Source organism: Limulus polyphemus, unplaced genomic scaffold (genome assembly GCF_000517525.1).
Source record: "Limulus polyphemus unplaced genomic scaffold, Limulus_polyphemus-2.1.2 Scaffold1906, whole genome shotgun sequence".
Classification (NCBI taxonomy): Eukaryota; Metazoa; Arthropoda; class Merostomata; order Xiphosura; family Limulidae; genus Limulus; species Limulus polyphemus.
The window spans coordinates 184251-201844 of NW_013667516.1; the positions used below are offsets into that span (position 1 = coordinate 184251).

Below are 17594 nucleotides of genomic sequence, written 5' to 3' on the forward strand. Positions count from 1 at the left end.
CTAGGTATCTTACAACAGTGTGTGTGTGTGAGTCTAGGGTCTAGGTATCTCACAACAGTGTGTGTGTGTGAGTCTAGGGTCTAGGTATCTCACAACAGTGTGTGTGTGTGTGTGTGTGGGGGTCTATTATTCTGCAAGTTGAGACATTAAAATAATTATAGTACATATAAACCCTTGTTGGTAAGTTATACAACAACCAATTCCTTTTGAATAACAGAGCCATTTACTTATTCCTTTCCTTTAAAAGGATTGAAAGAAATAGTAGATTTGCAAGTTTCGTTGCTACTGATTTTATTAAGTAATTTTTTCTTATTAATCTTTCTCGACAATTTTAAGTTCTTACTATTTAGCATTAGTTTGACCTTTGGAGAAGACAGCGTTGTAGGATATTACAACTCATCTACAGAATGACGTTCTCTCGTTTTCATGCTATGATAACCAGAAAAGCTCCACCACTATACTTAGTTTATATTTTAATATCTGGCGATTATAATAATGAATCACTACTTGCTTCAGAGCTGTAATAATACAGATGGTTTTTACTCTGTCGAGTTAGACATGATTTTAACTTTCCACGCTGCTAAATCCTAACTTATGAAGATGAATGACTAGGCTTAAAACAATGAACAAAAGAAAATGACATATAATGATACATACATCGACCGTACACTTTATTAAAACTCCCCTCCTCTCTCACATTCATGCGTACAACATCCATTTATTTAGCCGTACATATTATAATTAGTCTACAAAATAACTGGTTACGGCAAGGATCCCCCGATTTTCCAAAGGGCAATGTATTAAGATATCGTCTAACAGAAGCGTTGTTATCACAAACCTTTTCTCTGAATGCATTTCAAAAGTAATCTGTCAGCAGGGTTTGCCAATGTGGCAATCTAAAGGAAACTTTCTGACCACAAACTATTTGGGCAGGCTTGAAAAGTGCAAAAGACGTAAGACGGTGCCCTTAGTGACCTGTTCCGGTCACAGGAGCTAGGATTAAATTACCTCTGACCGTACCATGAGAAAGATGCAAAAAATTATACATGGCAGGAAACAACCATTTATTTTAGATGCAATTAAGAAATCACGATTTCAGTGGTTTTTACAGTGTAAAATGAGTACAATGAATGAATGGAAGCCAATGATGTGCTTTGGGGAGTTTCGTTTTACTCGCGTGAGGCACTGACCCCGTTTACAAGGATAATGTATCCACCACGTTCATCCCACAATGCTGCGTTTCAACCCCGATGATCAGAAGCTCTTCCAAGATGATAATGCACGAATCCACCATGCTCTATTGTCCAATATTGGTTTGGAGAGCATGACAGTGACTCTGATCATCATCCTTGTCCAAAACAGTCAACGAATATCTACCGAACTGATTATCTTTGGGATAAACTTGAATGTATATTCACCATAGTAATTCGGTGCTGCTAACTGTACACCATAATCCTCCACGAATGAGCTACTATCTAACAAGACACTTTCCTGTATCTTGCGCTACGTAAAGTGTAAGCTATTATCGCGGTTAAAGGTGGTGCCACCCGACAGCTGGTAGGTGTTCTTATAAATATGACCAACATATCACACAACACCTCACACATAAAAGGTAGCTTAAATCAAGATTAAATAAAACTGGTGCAAATCTCACCTTGTACTGATCCACTTGTCCCGTGAAAGCATCTTCAGGTATAGAATAGTTGAAAAGTTTCCCTATAGTCGCAGTGGTGTCTGGTACTCCCCAAAACCTCTTTACCTCCACGTCTTTCTTCGGCAGATTCTGGGGTCTATTGAAACTCCCTGCTTTAGTAGCGTTCACCGATACACACGTCATGCACAATAATGCTGGGATTATTAAGACTATCATCTGTATACTCCTGTAACACAAGTTCTTTGGCAACATGGACCTGAGGAGGTTAAACGGTAATTTCATACTAGTGAAATATGTGGTAGAGTTGATAAACCAACACCACAGGTTATCTGCTGTGTCACACACGATACGTTCAATGAACCTTCTTCGTCAGAGCATGTTCATGAAATTGTTAAGCAAGTTGATTATAATCATTCCTGAAAAAAAAGGAAGTGAAATCCTATGTCATACATTATTTAATACAATAACTTTTATGTTGACAAACACACAGTGCGTTTCTCAAAGACAAAATTAGACAATTTCACATGCACGTCTTTTTATGCACATTCAATTACACACTAATACATACATTAAATATATTCCTATAAGAATAATGTTACGTTGTGTGTTAGCGTCAATACACGTCCACGAATTATCTTAATTGAGCCAATGACAATTCATATAATGTTTTCACCTTCAACACAAATATGAATTTATAAACTTGCTAGTTTTCTCTTAAACGGTAGACGATGACATATCGCACTAAAAAAATTTTTTTTGGTAAAGAAACTCAAGTAACTCCATTCAACTGAACAGAAACTTGTATATCTTACAATTATTACAGCTACTGGTGGGACTAACATTCCTGAATACATAGTACCAAACTTACTGTGAATCATGGATTCGCGCTAGTACACAGAAAATCTTGAATTTACGTCATTTTACAAATCAAGTTGATTAATTCATTTTAACTCTGCACTACATGATTGATCTTGAAAAGAATTATCTGGTAATCTTAAAAACCGTCAAACACGATATCGTCGAAATTAGCAATACAATTAACAAAGAAGCTGACAACGATATATGAATAATTACGTCTACAGACGTCATGGATTGTCGTAATTAAAAATTAACTTTCCTGATCTACACACTCCTTAATTTACCAAGTTATTAAGATATGTGCCAAGAGTTTACATCGTATCAACGAACTGTCTTGATTTTACAAGAAATATGAAGTTTGTGTTTCAGTTGGAAAACGTAGGTGTCTGTGAAGAAAAATTTTAAATCTCGTACTTGTCGTTTTCTTATTAGTTAATCTCAGATAACGTTTTCATTGTTGATTTATTAAATATATAAAATACTCAGTTACTATGGTAGGACCACCCAGGTTTTTCTGATCACACGATTATTAACAAAATTCACAAATGTAAAACGTTCAATCATTTTTAATACTGTAATCAGACAGTGTGAAACAAAACGACAACGAGATTTTAAAAGTGGCACGTCTCCCTCTCCTAGAGCGACAAACAACATAAACCGATAGAGTGAACTTATTTCAACTTTGACACAAAAAAAGTATTTTGGCTTTAATACTGAAATCAAGGTAAAAACGTGGAAACAAAAAAAGTCTGCGATCAATAATTTTAACCTTTTACACAGATATACTACGATTACTCAAAGCGTCGAATTTAACAAGTTTCTCTTGCTATTATCTAACAAAAGTAATAACGATTACACCCTACGCGCATGATTTACTATAGCTACTAGAAAACGAGCAAACTAGTGTCAAATACCTATATCGGGGGGGGGGGGCAACCGCCGTTTTGCGGGCCACGTGCGGGTCCACAGTGGTTACAGTATGGTTCCTTGAATACATATTTTATCCATTCCCTTTACCGCTTTATACAATATGGCAGATGTAGTATGGTTGGCATATTAGGACTTATTATCCTTTGCTTTGACTCATAGGTTATTGTTTGGTTGTAATTAAGCACAATGGGCTAGCTGTGCTCTGCCCACCACGGGTATCGAAACCCAGTTTCTAGCGTTGTAAGCCCGCAGACATACCGCTATGCCACTGGGGAGCTCATGGGTTCTTATAATGTCGTATGGCATTGCAACATGCTCCAAAAGTCAACTGATTTCTGACCAGTTCAGTTCTGCTTGTACAATTAATGGTTAAGTGCCAGCAATAACACAAATGCTTACTCCATTTTTTTAACGTATGTGTCTACTTGTCGGTTACAATTTAGATATTTTTGCTCTTAAGCTTTATGAGGTTGAATACCTGACCTATATAACCAAACTGAGTCAATACAAAGCATACAAAACCTGTATTTTGCCTAATTAAAAAATTACCTGAAATTAGTTTTTAAAGCAATTATCACTAACACTAATAGACTCAACGCTGGGTAATATAAGCCCTCCTACTCCCTGTTTTGGTACATTGCACAAAATAACAACAATCTAAGAAGAGAAGGGTGGGAAGGGAATAATAAAACAATATCAACAGTGTCACCTTTCTTGACATTTTGGACATCTGATGAAGAAAAGTGGATGACAGAAACAGGAATCAAATGCCAATTTACTACTAGTAACAAGACAGTTTATGGTTAAATTTTAACAGGTTGTACCAACAGGAAGTCAGGCGATTCGGATAAGAAAGCAGGTTTGTCAGAATTGTTTCTAGGGGAGTGTGTGACAAACTACATTCTAGAGTTGCTTCGGGCAATTCAGATTACTTTTGATGTGCTTCGCGATTGGTTATCTCATTTATGAATGCTTTCACTCATTCGAAAATATATATATATTCATGATTTATACAAAAAAACTAGACAAGTTATTAAATCTTACATATACCTATAACGATAACTTAAGTTGCTTTTAATAAAGCATACATGTTGAGAAATACGTTATATCACTTAAAGAATGGTTCCATCTTCCTACATAGGCAACCAAAACACTAGAAAGGCCAAGAAAATGCGTTATGTCTCTCCATCCACTTATTCTCAGCGTACAACATATTTAAAAAGATAATGGTATTCAAGGCAGAGGAAGTGGACATAAACGGCAAGGTATCTACTTCAAAGGGATATACACCTAACACAGTATCAATTTGAGACATATCTGCGAGAAAAATGTATATTGAATATACTAAACTGGGACCTTATAATACATAAGACAGTTTTTGTATAAACAGATTTAGTAACCATGAAAACTTTATAAGTAAGTTTTTAGCAAATAAGATATATTTTGTGTGTGTGTGTGTGTGTGTGTGTGTGTGTGCAATTCCATGCAAAACACTTAATAACAACCCTTATAACAATAAAAAGGATAACGATACTTAAGATAAATAACACTGTTTATTTATAACAGAATGGGACACAGACTAACGTCTCGGAATTCAACAGATTCCATCTTCAGTATCTAAAGCAAAATAAAATCATTATACAATTTCTAAGTAAGTAACTGAAATACACAACTATAATAACCGTAATTTAATCAAAACTACAACAACATAAAAATTAAATGAGTAACAAACAAAATACTGTACATATTAGAAAATGTACAATTTAAACGAAGACTGCATGTTGTTTGTCTTTGTCCCCTTGTGATATAAATAAGCAATGTTGTTTATCTTAAGTATCGTTATCCTTTTTCTTGTGGAACTTCGTTTTCCTCCGAACATGCCAACTGCTAAAACCCGTATAAGGTTTACATATGTAGACAGTGCCTCAAAGTTCAAAGCTCCCTATTCAATACATTGCTATTTTTCATTTTACCTTTGACGCATTTAAACTCGCACGAAAAGCACAAATGTTTTCTTATATCTATTACAATTAGTCATTCTGTGTTTATTGAACTTTAGTGCACTTTTAACAATAGACGTCTTACATAGTTGAAAGTCATTATTTTCAAACAATACACCTTTTTTAATATCTTATTCTCAATTTTCTCTTTTTGTGTGTGTCCAAATGATGATAAAATGATTACTGTGATAATCTAAAAAAAATTATTTACACCCTTTTCCCAGTTTTCTCTTACAATTAATTAAGTAATTGAAATGAATTACACATTAAAACCTTTCTAGGAGTTCCAAAATATATCACGTGAAAACTATTAAAAGTTAAACATACCATCAGAAAACGCACCTCAGTTGCCTTCAAAGATACTTTTTTTTTATGTAGAAATTCATAAGCAAGATTTGAATCATTAAGCGGGCGTTAAAGAAACCCCTCACATTATACAAGAAAAGTGAAAAAAAAAATGAGCATGCTTACCTACAGGCCACAAGGTATCCTAATTTGATAATATTATGAATCTATTTAGAGGAAGGGGAAATGGGAGTGCTAAGATGTCGAAAAAAAGTGGTTAAGCCTAACGTGGCCTAGTTGTAGTAACAGAGTGCATTTATCTTTAACAGCTGCGTCACGACTTATCATCATACCAGACAACCAGACGCAAATACTTTAACACAATCAGGCGCGGTGCCAATTGCCAGGAAAAGAATCAAGGTGTGCATTTCGTTTTCACTTGTGCCGAACGTTTATGAGTTTTAGCAACTGTGCTGAAATCCTTTAGAATTATTTGATACTATTACAAGCTGCACAAGTACTCTGGTTTCTAATCTAGGTATTTTGAACCAACACCTAATAGCATAGTACCTATTTTACAAGGTTTAATTTCACTGACAAAACAGTATATTACTAGGACACTATGAATCTAATTTGAAAGCGATGTAGAGTATACGAGTTTTCTTTGAAACTACGCTAATGATGGATGCCATATGCGTAACATATTTTACATTTTTACATTAAACGCAAGAATATACTATTAAAATATGACTAATACTAAAATGTAATCGGAACTGTGGGATTCAAAACATAACATAACAATATTTTGGGACAACATGGGACCTATTGGTCCATCTCGGCTGTACCATCCTAAATACTAAATTAAAATGATTAAAAAAAGATGTGGTTTCGAAGGATTAAATAACAGGCAGACTGAAACCCGCATTTCGTCACTGCCTTTCTAATTGAAACTTGAACCAATTACTGAATTCCCTCGATAATTCTTCGTTGGATTTAATTATACATAAACACACGATTTGTTATTATTTTTTTAAACTAAATCAAATAACAAACTAGTTTGTTCAATTATCTGGTAATATAAAACGCAAACATTTAATGAATATTAGATTTAAAGAGATATATTCAATTGGAATTTTAAACATTGATAACCATAGTGTAACTGGAATCTACTTCACTCTTGTAGGCATATATGGTGAAACGCCGTTTGTTACAAGATGTAGGGTAGGTTTGATTGGTTTGGATTTTCGCGAAGAGCTACATGAGGGCTATCTGCGCTAGCTGTCCCTAATTTAGCAGTGAAAGACTAACCACTAGGCCATGAAGTGAATAATACATATTGCAAGCCTATAGCTACAAAGTTGCTATGACATGTATAATCTTGTTAAATTTTTAAAAGCCATAACTTCCAACACAAGCTTGGGAAAAACGAAATTTTATTTGCAAATTGCATTGAATAAATATTTGTATACGATTAGGTCATGCTATAACTTAAAAATCCACAAACTTCGGTTCATACTTATGTTTTGCAAGTGTAAGAATTTATGAACACAGACATGTAACAGAAACGAAGGTTTAGTCAGACTACTGCATTACATAATACAAAAATACTTCTAAGCTAAACAAAAATTAAATATGGTGTATTACAATAAGAAACCTAAAATTTAGCTCTGGGCTTTATGAAGACTTAATGCTACAGGGAATATAACTGAAAAATATTCAAATGTCTTAGCAAAATTTGATTACTGTTAAGCACATTTTTAGGGTTACAAGCCCTCAGACTTACCACTGAGCCTCTGTAGGGCCCGAGTAAAAGATTTTTTGTATTAAGAAGCTCGATGCTTGATCCTGCTTTGATTTTCAGTTGCCAAACACGTGTTATTAACTATATTTATAAAAATGTATTAACTAATAAAATTCACATATTTTACAAAACCGTTTTGCCCTAGATATTAATAATTAAATAAAGTACATCTACCCGTTATATCATATTTTTGTAAAAAAAAAAATTAAATGACCAAGACAACTCTTTTTAGGCATTGCTATATTTGGCAATGGTTGGTGTCTGTTCAGTCAATTTTGTGGCTTGTAGACTATGACCAGAGAGTAAGTGTAAATGATTGTAACACCCACATCAGAGAAACTCCTACTATACATCATAGATTCATAACTTGAGTGGGAAGAAACAAAGATTCGTCATACCTGAAAGTGGTTAGGCATTGTAATACTTCATATACAAAATATGATTACTTTATATACACGTAGTTTGTGATCAAATGAAATAAAGCTATATCAGGAGTTTTTTGGGGAAAAAATAATTTTAGATGCATTTAAATACAGACTTACTAGATAATGCTGCTTAATGAATATATACGTTAAAGATTTATCCACAAAACCTCAATAATGGCTAAAGAGAGAGAAGCCATCCTTAGCTTAGACCTAGTAATCACAGAAAGGATAAGTAGTCAGAGCACCCGTCGTTCACATCTTTGCTATTTACTAAATTGTGGGATTGATTGTAACAGTTAAAAAACCTCACACCTCGAATCTTGGACCATCTGATTAGCAGCCCAGTACGCTAAACAATGGGCCACACCAAGCCCAAACAAATACATTACTAAGTTATTGGTTTTATCCTAAACGGATTTTATTGGTAAATGTCAAATAAACAAAAGCGTGAATTTCGCTCTTTAACAGGCGAAAGATAATCAGGTGAAAGTTAGTTTCTTATGGAAAGGGGAAAAGGTACAGAGAATGACTGTTTACACAATTTGAGGGTGTAGTACAGAGTCTAAAAATTAGACTAAAAATTAGTTCATATCTGGACTGCTAGATAATCTGTTAAACATAAACAAGTCTATAACATCATTAGCGATTTTTAAATTTTCTGCTTCAACTGATTTTACAAACTTTTCGTTAAGTATGATTAAACTTAAAGACATTTCGAATATCCACAAACACTGTTCAAACAAAAGTGTTACATAGCTTCGTTATTGGTCGATATTGTGGTATCCCAAGCTAAGCTTTATATACTATTCGATTTCAAATTCACGACTCAAAACTTCAGATTTCTTCGTCTGAATAGCCTCACTAAAACAACGATGTGTAGAATTTAACATTTGTAGCCAGTATCCATAATTAACAGTTTGTGTTCTCAGTGATCTGTCAGGTTGCAATGTCCAGTTGACTAGCCACTGTGGGTCACTATTGTGAAGTAAATGAATCATTCTTAGTTTCTCTGTCCTTCTAGACCTGGACATATAAAAATTCTGAATTTCTGCTAATTGTATTGAAAAGTATAGTGAACTGATAGCTCTCTTTCGTAAATTTATATGCTGGTTTTTGCTGATAGCTCAATTAAGATTTTGTTCATAGTTTTCAGCATATTATTTTATCGCCTGATGGGCACCTTCAGTATAGTCAAGAGTTAGGTCACATTGTATTTTTCATTCCAAGCTAATTTAATTGTGGAGTTGATGCTATCCTGTTTAAAAAAACAACAACGATGTCTCATGCTTAATTACGTAAATAAATATGTTTATATTATAAAAAGACTGCCATCAAAGTAGAATCAATTTTCAGTCTTCAATGGCTGACCGTCATGAATGGACATAGCCATTCTGCTACAACATACATTTTGTAAATACAGAAGTTGTACGCTTCTTTAACAGTTTCCAAGTTTATGAAGCTTGTTGGTTAGTCAGGACTTTGAATCAAGGGAGTATAGCAAGACCGAAACCACAAAACTTTAGCGTTTACCCTGCGTAACATTTATCTCCATACTCCAAGGTTTCGTAATGCCCTCACCTTCATTCAAAGATTTCGTAACATCGCCTCATAAAATTATCGAGCTGGATTGTACTTGGTGCGCATATAGTTTTTGAAAAAAAACTTAAAAACGACCACCCATGAAATTAACCACTTCAAAAATAATACACTATACTCTGACACACTAATTTGCAGACTTCATTCACTCTTGTGATTTTTATGTCTCTACAGAGAGACATTGTTTTTTTATTTTTTTTCTTCTTCCAAACACTTTTCAATTGACCGCAATTCTTTCATTTCTCGGCGGACTGACTTGAAATTTCATAAGTTTATACTTAGGTCCAATAAACCCAGATATCTTTTTCATTTTTACAGCAATCAAGATCAAAATATAAATCTTTATGCGCCCAACATATTGACATACAAAAAAAAGTTGGATCTGCTCATTTCGAGTCTTTTTTATGGGTAGAGCTCACAAGCATAATTCTAGGGTTTTTGGTGAATTACTCAGCCATATTTTGACAAATTTACATAGGATTTGGTACAAAAACACTTTTCTAAAGGTCACACACATTAACAAACAAAAATTGGGGACTTGCCTATTTTTAGTAATTAAGGGGGGTCAAGATGCCATGAAAAGCATAATTTTAAGTTGTTTTTTTTTACAATTAATCCACTGTATTTCGACCAATTTACATGAGAATTGGTATAAATATACTTTTTACAGGTCCCTTACATGGGCATACGAAATGTGAGATATGCTCATTTTTGGTCGTTGGAGGCGGAGGTCAAAAGGTTAAATAATCCTATAATTTTAGGGGTCTTGGGCAATTACTTAGCCATATTTCGAGCAATTTACGTGGGATTTAGTACAAAGACAATCTTTTGAGGTCTCAAACAGAGATATAGACAATTTTGGAATTTTTTCTTTTGCTCAATATTTCAGCGATGAAAGCACAATTTGCAGTTTTCGTGAGCTTGGATGGGATTTGGTATAAATATATCTTCTTGCAGGTCCCAAACAGTGATATAGACAGTTTTCGATTTTTGTTTTTCACGATTTCACTAGTGTCAAAAGTGGCCATGTTGGGAGTTCGTGGAGGAGACGTTAATGGTCTATGTTTGCAAAACGATTGCATATATGGAGATCACCCCCCCCCCAAAAAAAAAAGTTTCTTTATACTGTTATACACCGCTTTTGATGCAATCATTAAAGCACACGGCTCACCGCAGGTGAGCCAATCAACAAGTAAGCAATGCCAAAACCCTACCATACAAGGGAAGAACAAAACAACAACAAAAAACGTACAAGTAACGCCATTAAAATTATGGGAGCAAATTCAGTAACACTTCTCAACAAAATCTACTTACATTTCTTCTACACAAAGTTAGTTTGCTAATGAAAAAACAACAACAAAAAACGTACAGTTAACGCCATTAAAATTATTGTGGCAATTTCAGCAATACTTCTCAACAAAATCTACTTCCATTTCTACTACACGTTTATATCCTCACAAAGTTCATCTGCTGGCTTCAGTTAAGCGAGAAGACACTGACAACAAAGTTCAAGTTTAAAGACGAATTCCTGAACACATCGGCGAATACTTTATTTAATTAACTTTTACATCTTCGATAACAATACTGAGTGTCTCACCAACCTCTCCAACTGAAGCACGCGTGACAAAGGTCACACCACAAGAACTTACATTTACTCTAAAACGTTTGAGAAACAGAGCTCAAACTCAAGTATTTGACTTACTAGACAAACAGAGGTCGATATATGTGATGGCGAAATTAGCACGTCACTGATTCATAAAACAAAAACAACAGACAACAATTCATGCAGTTGTATAATTATAAAATCAATTATAAAACAAGTTTTAATTCAGTATTTTAAAAGCCACAAAGTAGAGTGTATAAAATCACTCATAATAATAAAAGTATAAATAACTCTAAACACTTTCTAAGATAATTTAAACAGAAGGTACTACTTTAAAAGCTGCATTACTTAGTAAATGAGTTAATGCTTTTAATATCGAGCTGTAGGGCTATATTTTATTTTCTTCCTTACTGTTCTAATGAATATGGCTGCAAAATATAGGTCATTGCCATTGTCTTGTATAATATCACTAGCAGATGGCGCTACTCAATATGTGCAAAATAAATATTCACGAAAATCGAAAATTCACAAAGAAACCCGTACATTCAATGGACAACTGTGCCGCTAGCCTTAAAACGTGTGTAATATATATACATATATTAAACTGTTTATTGTGATCGTGAATTTCCTATTTTTTCTGCTGTCGTTTGGGTATTGTCAGTCCGTAAACTTGCCGTTGACCCACAGGGAAGGAACTTTTCCCGAACCTTTAATTTTTAAAAACTATAATTGAATATTAGAAATGGTCCGTCACCATTAAAACAAACCCACAGCTCCAAAGTGCCGATGTTATATTATTTTGGTACCCAGGTAGGTCAGCGGTAAGTCTGTGTACTTACAACGCTAAAATCCCGGGTTCAATTTCCGCGGTGGACATAGCAGATAGCCCAATACGGCTTTGCTCTAAACCAAACAAAGCTATATCTTTTTGCGGTAACGGGATGCAAATTGCGGTCCCCAACACTAACCATTAAACCACACTTATTCCTCACTGAAGTTCTTAAGATCCCCAATAATGAAAATATACCCTACAAATAATAAAAATGTTTTTTTTTTTGTTTTGTTAGTTACTGCAGGTTGTTAATCACCAATTAAGATAAGGTCACTCTAAAATGAAATTATCACCTATGTCCTCGATTTTGTTCTTAGTCACCATCTTCGATAAACAACTGACGTTAGGGAGAAAAAATGCAGTGACCTAAGGGATGTATATAACCTTGAAGTACTAAATGAATTGGAACACTGCTATTACAGTTGCTGGACTGAGTGGATCGTGTGATCGCGTAAACTAGTTGTTAGTTGACGCCTCAGGAATGTAGATATTGCATGACAAAGAAAGTAGTGCTTATAGTTATATTATTTGTCAAATATTATTACCACTTCTTGCATGTTAGAAAAGCCATCTATGAGGATCATTCATATTGAAATTTCTTATGAAATTGAAAAAAACTCGAAGGGAAAATTGCACATTGAATCACAGCATTGCAAGGGCTTTGTTGTATTTCATCACCCAGGTCTGCACTCCGAAACACCAGGTGTTACGTGGTGAGAGCCCACCTGTTTATTTAATTTCTTAACCTTAACACCTGTAGGAGTTAAAGTTACTACCATACCAATGAGACATTGAGCTACAGGTAGGGAATTCCAGTAGTGGTTGGACACCACAATTAATAGCTTTGAGAGTTCCAGGAAGAGTAACTGAAACACCCAGATCAGCTTTAATGTAGGCACTCCATGCTGTGCACCAGAATGAAATGTGACCAACACAAACTGAGATGTATAGTATGGACACATACAATCAGTAGCACTTGTACGAGCAGCTACGGGTACAGGAAAATGTTCTGTGTCATTATTATAAACCACTAAGACAATGTTTTCAACTTGTGTTATAATAAACGGTCTCCAGAATTCATTAACAGAAGACACTTCAAGATTTGCTTAACAAAAGGACTGAAGGCCAGTACGGTGTTACATGTACCTATGATAATGTACAATGGCATTTCTACTGCCTGCATTCGCATCAAGATACCAGCTGTTGGTGTAAACAATACATGCATTGCCAACAGAAAACTGTTGATTTAACACTACAGAGCATGGCCCTGACTATCACCAGTCCTCTTCCAGATGTTGATAGATGAAATTGGCATGTTCTGATCATACTGATTACTTTAGTAAATGGGACGAGGACTGTTTATTGGTTGATAAATTAGCATAGTCCATCGTTGTTGTATTGGCGAAGCATTGAATAACAATTCAACTCACCCGATGTCCTAATGGACAAATTGTGGCTAATAACAGTTAATTTTTTAGTTGTAATAAAATGTTCAATGCAAAGAAGACTAAAAAAAGACGATTGGGGTAAAACTGACTCTCCATTTTTCATTAAAACGGGAAAGGTCATGCTTGCTCTTTTGTGTCTTGTTCAAGTTGACCATTTTAATATTCTATCTTTTCATATTTATACACCTTTATATAATTTCTCTATTAAGAAATTACATACTAACAAAGCTTGGCATTTTATGTAACTGTTTTGATCAAATCTCACTACTTTTGTTTTAAACTATTATTTTGCACAATACATAGCTAGATTTTAATCATGATTTATTATTTTTCTGCACGCAACTTAATTTTCGCAAGTCATAAGCTTATTTAATCAGTTGATCTGAATGATGAAAGGTATTTAATTCATTTTGCTTCATAATTATTTAAATTACAATGATTTTTTTATGTGCATAACTTCATTTAGTTAAAATATAAACAAAAGTTAAAGTCACTGCTGCACAGTAGTGTAAAATACATGTATATGTCAGCTAAAATAACAAAGAAATAAATCATACTTTCTAAAGAAAGACTGGAAATTAGTTTCGATGCTTTCACGTGTCCTCTTCAGTCCTACACAGAAAATTGTACTCTTATTATCCTCGTTTTGTGAAATCCCTCTGCCATAGCTCATCCTCTACACGACTTACTTTAAAAACCAAATACGTTTTGTTGGACTGCTGATTGCTAACAAGCATGTAACAAACCGAAAAAAAAGACCTGACCATTTACTTTTTTAATAACAAACCAAACTCTTGTAGAGCCCTCATTTTAGATACAGGCGCTAGTGATTTCTCAGCAGATGCAGTGTTATGCCAAGTACAACATGGAAAGGAACAGTAGTTGCTAACTATAGCAAAGCAATGACTGCTGCAGAAAGGAGATATTGTACGACTTAGAAAGAGCTAGTTAAGAGTGATTCGATCTTATCTTATTACAAAAGTTTACTAGGGAAAGTACATGCAGCATTGAAAGTAACTAATTATATTCGATAAATAACATTGAAACTTTCCTGACGCTCACCCAAATCTTTCAATTGAGCGTTGGGCCACTTTAGTTCTTCTCTTGTGGGTGTTGTACCTTGGATTATGTATACTATTTTGTATGTTAGGTTGGTTGGCTTTACTATCTTGTGCTTCCTTCTTGTTTACAGAGTTTACATTTTTCATTACCACATGGTATTTGGAATAACACATCATCATTTCCATGATTACGTCCAAGGCAATGCATGATGTTAAAGTTGTACTTCTGAAGTTTCTAGATCTATTTTTGCTATCTGGCCTTCTAAATTACGAAAATTTACCAACCAACAATCTTTTAGCCACGGAATTGTACAAGTGAATTTAATTTTACGTCAAATGTAGTACCATTATCGAAGTATTTCGGTTGAAACGCTGTTTGTAAACTCAAGCCTACAACAGTGTATAAGTGAACGTAGCCTGTAAAAACTTTATATGGAAAATAAACTAATTCGTTATCGTTAGGTGGATCGGATTCGCATTATTTTCAAATACTTTCAAAGAACCTGCCCAATGAACGAGCATGTTCCTATGTTAACCTGGGAAAGTCAACCTCAACGAGGAAAATACAAATTTTTGACCAATTATTTCTCCTCATCTATAACATATATTAAATCGCTCTTTTGTATGTGATATTATATTATTAAGATCTCTTCAGGAACGCAATAATAGTGGCATTAACTCAGAAGACCAGTCCAATATGTTATATTAGTGTCTTTTTTATAACTTGGGTGAAGTCAATAACATGATTAGATATCTATTCAAACAATTGTCCGCAACAAAAGATGGCTTCACAACTACAACAGGCACTTACAACCACAACTGACATCCGTATATAAAATATGGTTAAAACATACTTCACAAGGCTGGGTTGTAAGTCATACAATGATGTGTATTGTACTCACGGCAAAGCACAATACAGTACGTTTGCACTGGTACAAAGAACACTTCCGGTGGATCGACGATACATATGTGTGTGTGTGTGTGTTTAATCATATTCCTTTTATATAAGAGTCGCGATTCACCCTGCGAAAAGATAATAGGCGTAGGCTCATATAAAGAGAATTTGAAACTGTATTCAAACCAATTTTCATACATGAATGACTCATTTGAAGAATTTTCACCCCGTGAACCAATACAGTTAATGACAACACACACCGTAGAGATACCAAATCCTACGATCCTTTCTTCAGTATATACCCTTAGAATTAGGTAAACTTAAGAAAAGGAAACTGATCAAACGGAGCACGTGACCTGCACCCTCACCAGACTTCGAACCTCTCGAGCACTTGTGGAATGCTCTTGGAAGACACGCCGCCTCCTCTTAGGTGACTCTCTAGACAACGGCCCTTAAAAAGGAATCGTCGAGAATACCTCAGAACCATATCATCACTACTAAGCTTCCTTTGTTGTTCGCTGTAATCAGACTTAAGTGAAACATTCAACGACAAAAGTTTGTTTCCTTTTCCTAGCGTTTTCACAAATGAAAATACATGCTCATCTTCTGGATACAAGTGGTTGTTTTTTAGCTTGATAACAACATATTACAGCATTTTAAACTGGAATTCTTTCCGAGAATGAAGACTGACTCGGAAAAAAAAAGAAAAACTGTAGATAGGCGCAACATCACATTCACTTAGCCAGCGGTTGCTAACACTATTGGTATTGTAAGTGTTAGCATCAGTGTTCTTTTATTGAACTACAGAGTTTTCTATTGGTTGATTCAATATATTGTTCGTTGCACATTGGGCACGTTAACTTGTATACATACGAAGATAATTTTCAAGAAATGCGAAGATATATAAGCCGCCTTCACTAAAAGTTTTATGAGTACAGGCTGAATGATGAATAGCTTACGCTTCAGATCATATGATAGATCAGATGTTTGACTCTCATAACAGTACATATTCAGAATGGAGTGATTAGTATTATTTTATAGCTGTGGTTTTTGTCTTGTCAGTGCCAAAATATTAAATTTTAGTTACCACTTGTTTTTTCAGTGTATACACTTTTATTTTATTAATTAATTCCTACGATTCATACTTTTAATCTGAAGGATTTTGTCAACCTGAAAACAATTTTCCTATGACACACACTTTCATTATGATGAACGTTAACTGTTAACTGTACGACAGAAAAACCTTTACTAAGTTATTCTTTAAAGACTCATAAGTGTATATTATTTATACTGCTAATTAGTCTGCATTAATGGCTTAACATACCCAGTCAGAAACCCTTAAGCAATAAAGTCATTCCTACACTGGAGTGGAATCGTTATATTGAAGCGGTTTGGTGTATTAAAATACATAACTTCACTCTTCACAACTGAATAAGTAAATGTACAATATATAAACAGAAACCAATTTTCTTTTTTATTAACTGGAACTACGCAGCAAGCTCGAGTTCGTTAATTAATTAACACGACTGGGTGAATGGTGTTAGTTCTAGTAGCAAAAGGATTCAGTAAACTAGACTTGCACCATCAGTAAGAACCAATAAATTAAATTAAATAGATCATGATGTCTTTGTGAATTGAATATTTTCCTTATTTCAACGTCTAAAACGGTTCCCTTTTATTTATGTTTCATTAAACTAAAACAATATTTTGTAAAGTAATTGTGATCTGTTGTACAAGTTATAACAAATCTCACACGTTTTTTTTTTCAATCGCAGAGATAAATTTATACAACAAATAAAACGAATCAATTTTTTATGCTAGCTTTTATCACATTCAAAGTTGAATGTTAGAAAAATTAGCTGTAATACGAATGATTGTCATCACTAGTAGTACTCGAGTTTAAAACAGTTTTTATAAAACACACCGAAGAAATTTAATAGTTATTCCAACTTGTGAACCAAAAACGTGTCTATAAATGTATTGTTACGACAGCGGAAGTCACGCGACGCTGGGAGCATGCGCGCTGGAGTTTCTCGAAGGATCATGAATTTTCCTGGCAACTCTAGTTTGTTCAAGGCGCTTTTTTGTTAGTATATAAGCCCGGCAAATAAAGAATAGATAGGCAGATAGATTGAAGATAGACATAATTGAGTCAAGCGAACAGTAGGTACCTAAAGTAAAGTGTGTGAATCACTGTGATTTATAG

At 34.4% G+C, this 17594-nt stretch overlaps 1 protein-coding gene across 3 annotated transcripts in view; it reads right to left on the reverse strand.

Moving 5' to 3' along the window:
* The window catches only part of LOC106465313 (dystroglycan-like), a 74228-nt gene that overhangs the window by 34473 nt on the left and 22161 nt on the right, over window positions 1-17594 (reverse strand). For 2 of the 3 annotated variants that reach the window (XM_022393185.1, XM_013925521.2), the window contains exon 2: window positions 1655-2070. In XM_022393185.1, coding sequence (XP_022248893.1) covers window positions 1655-1936 — 282 coding nt within the window. In that variant the 5' untranslated portion in view covers window positions 1937-2070. Of the gene's footprint in view, window positions 1-1654; window positions 2071-5913; window positions 6010-17594 lie in introns of those variants that run through there. The other variant, XM_013925522.2, reaches the window with a different exon arrangement.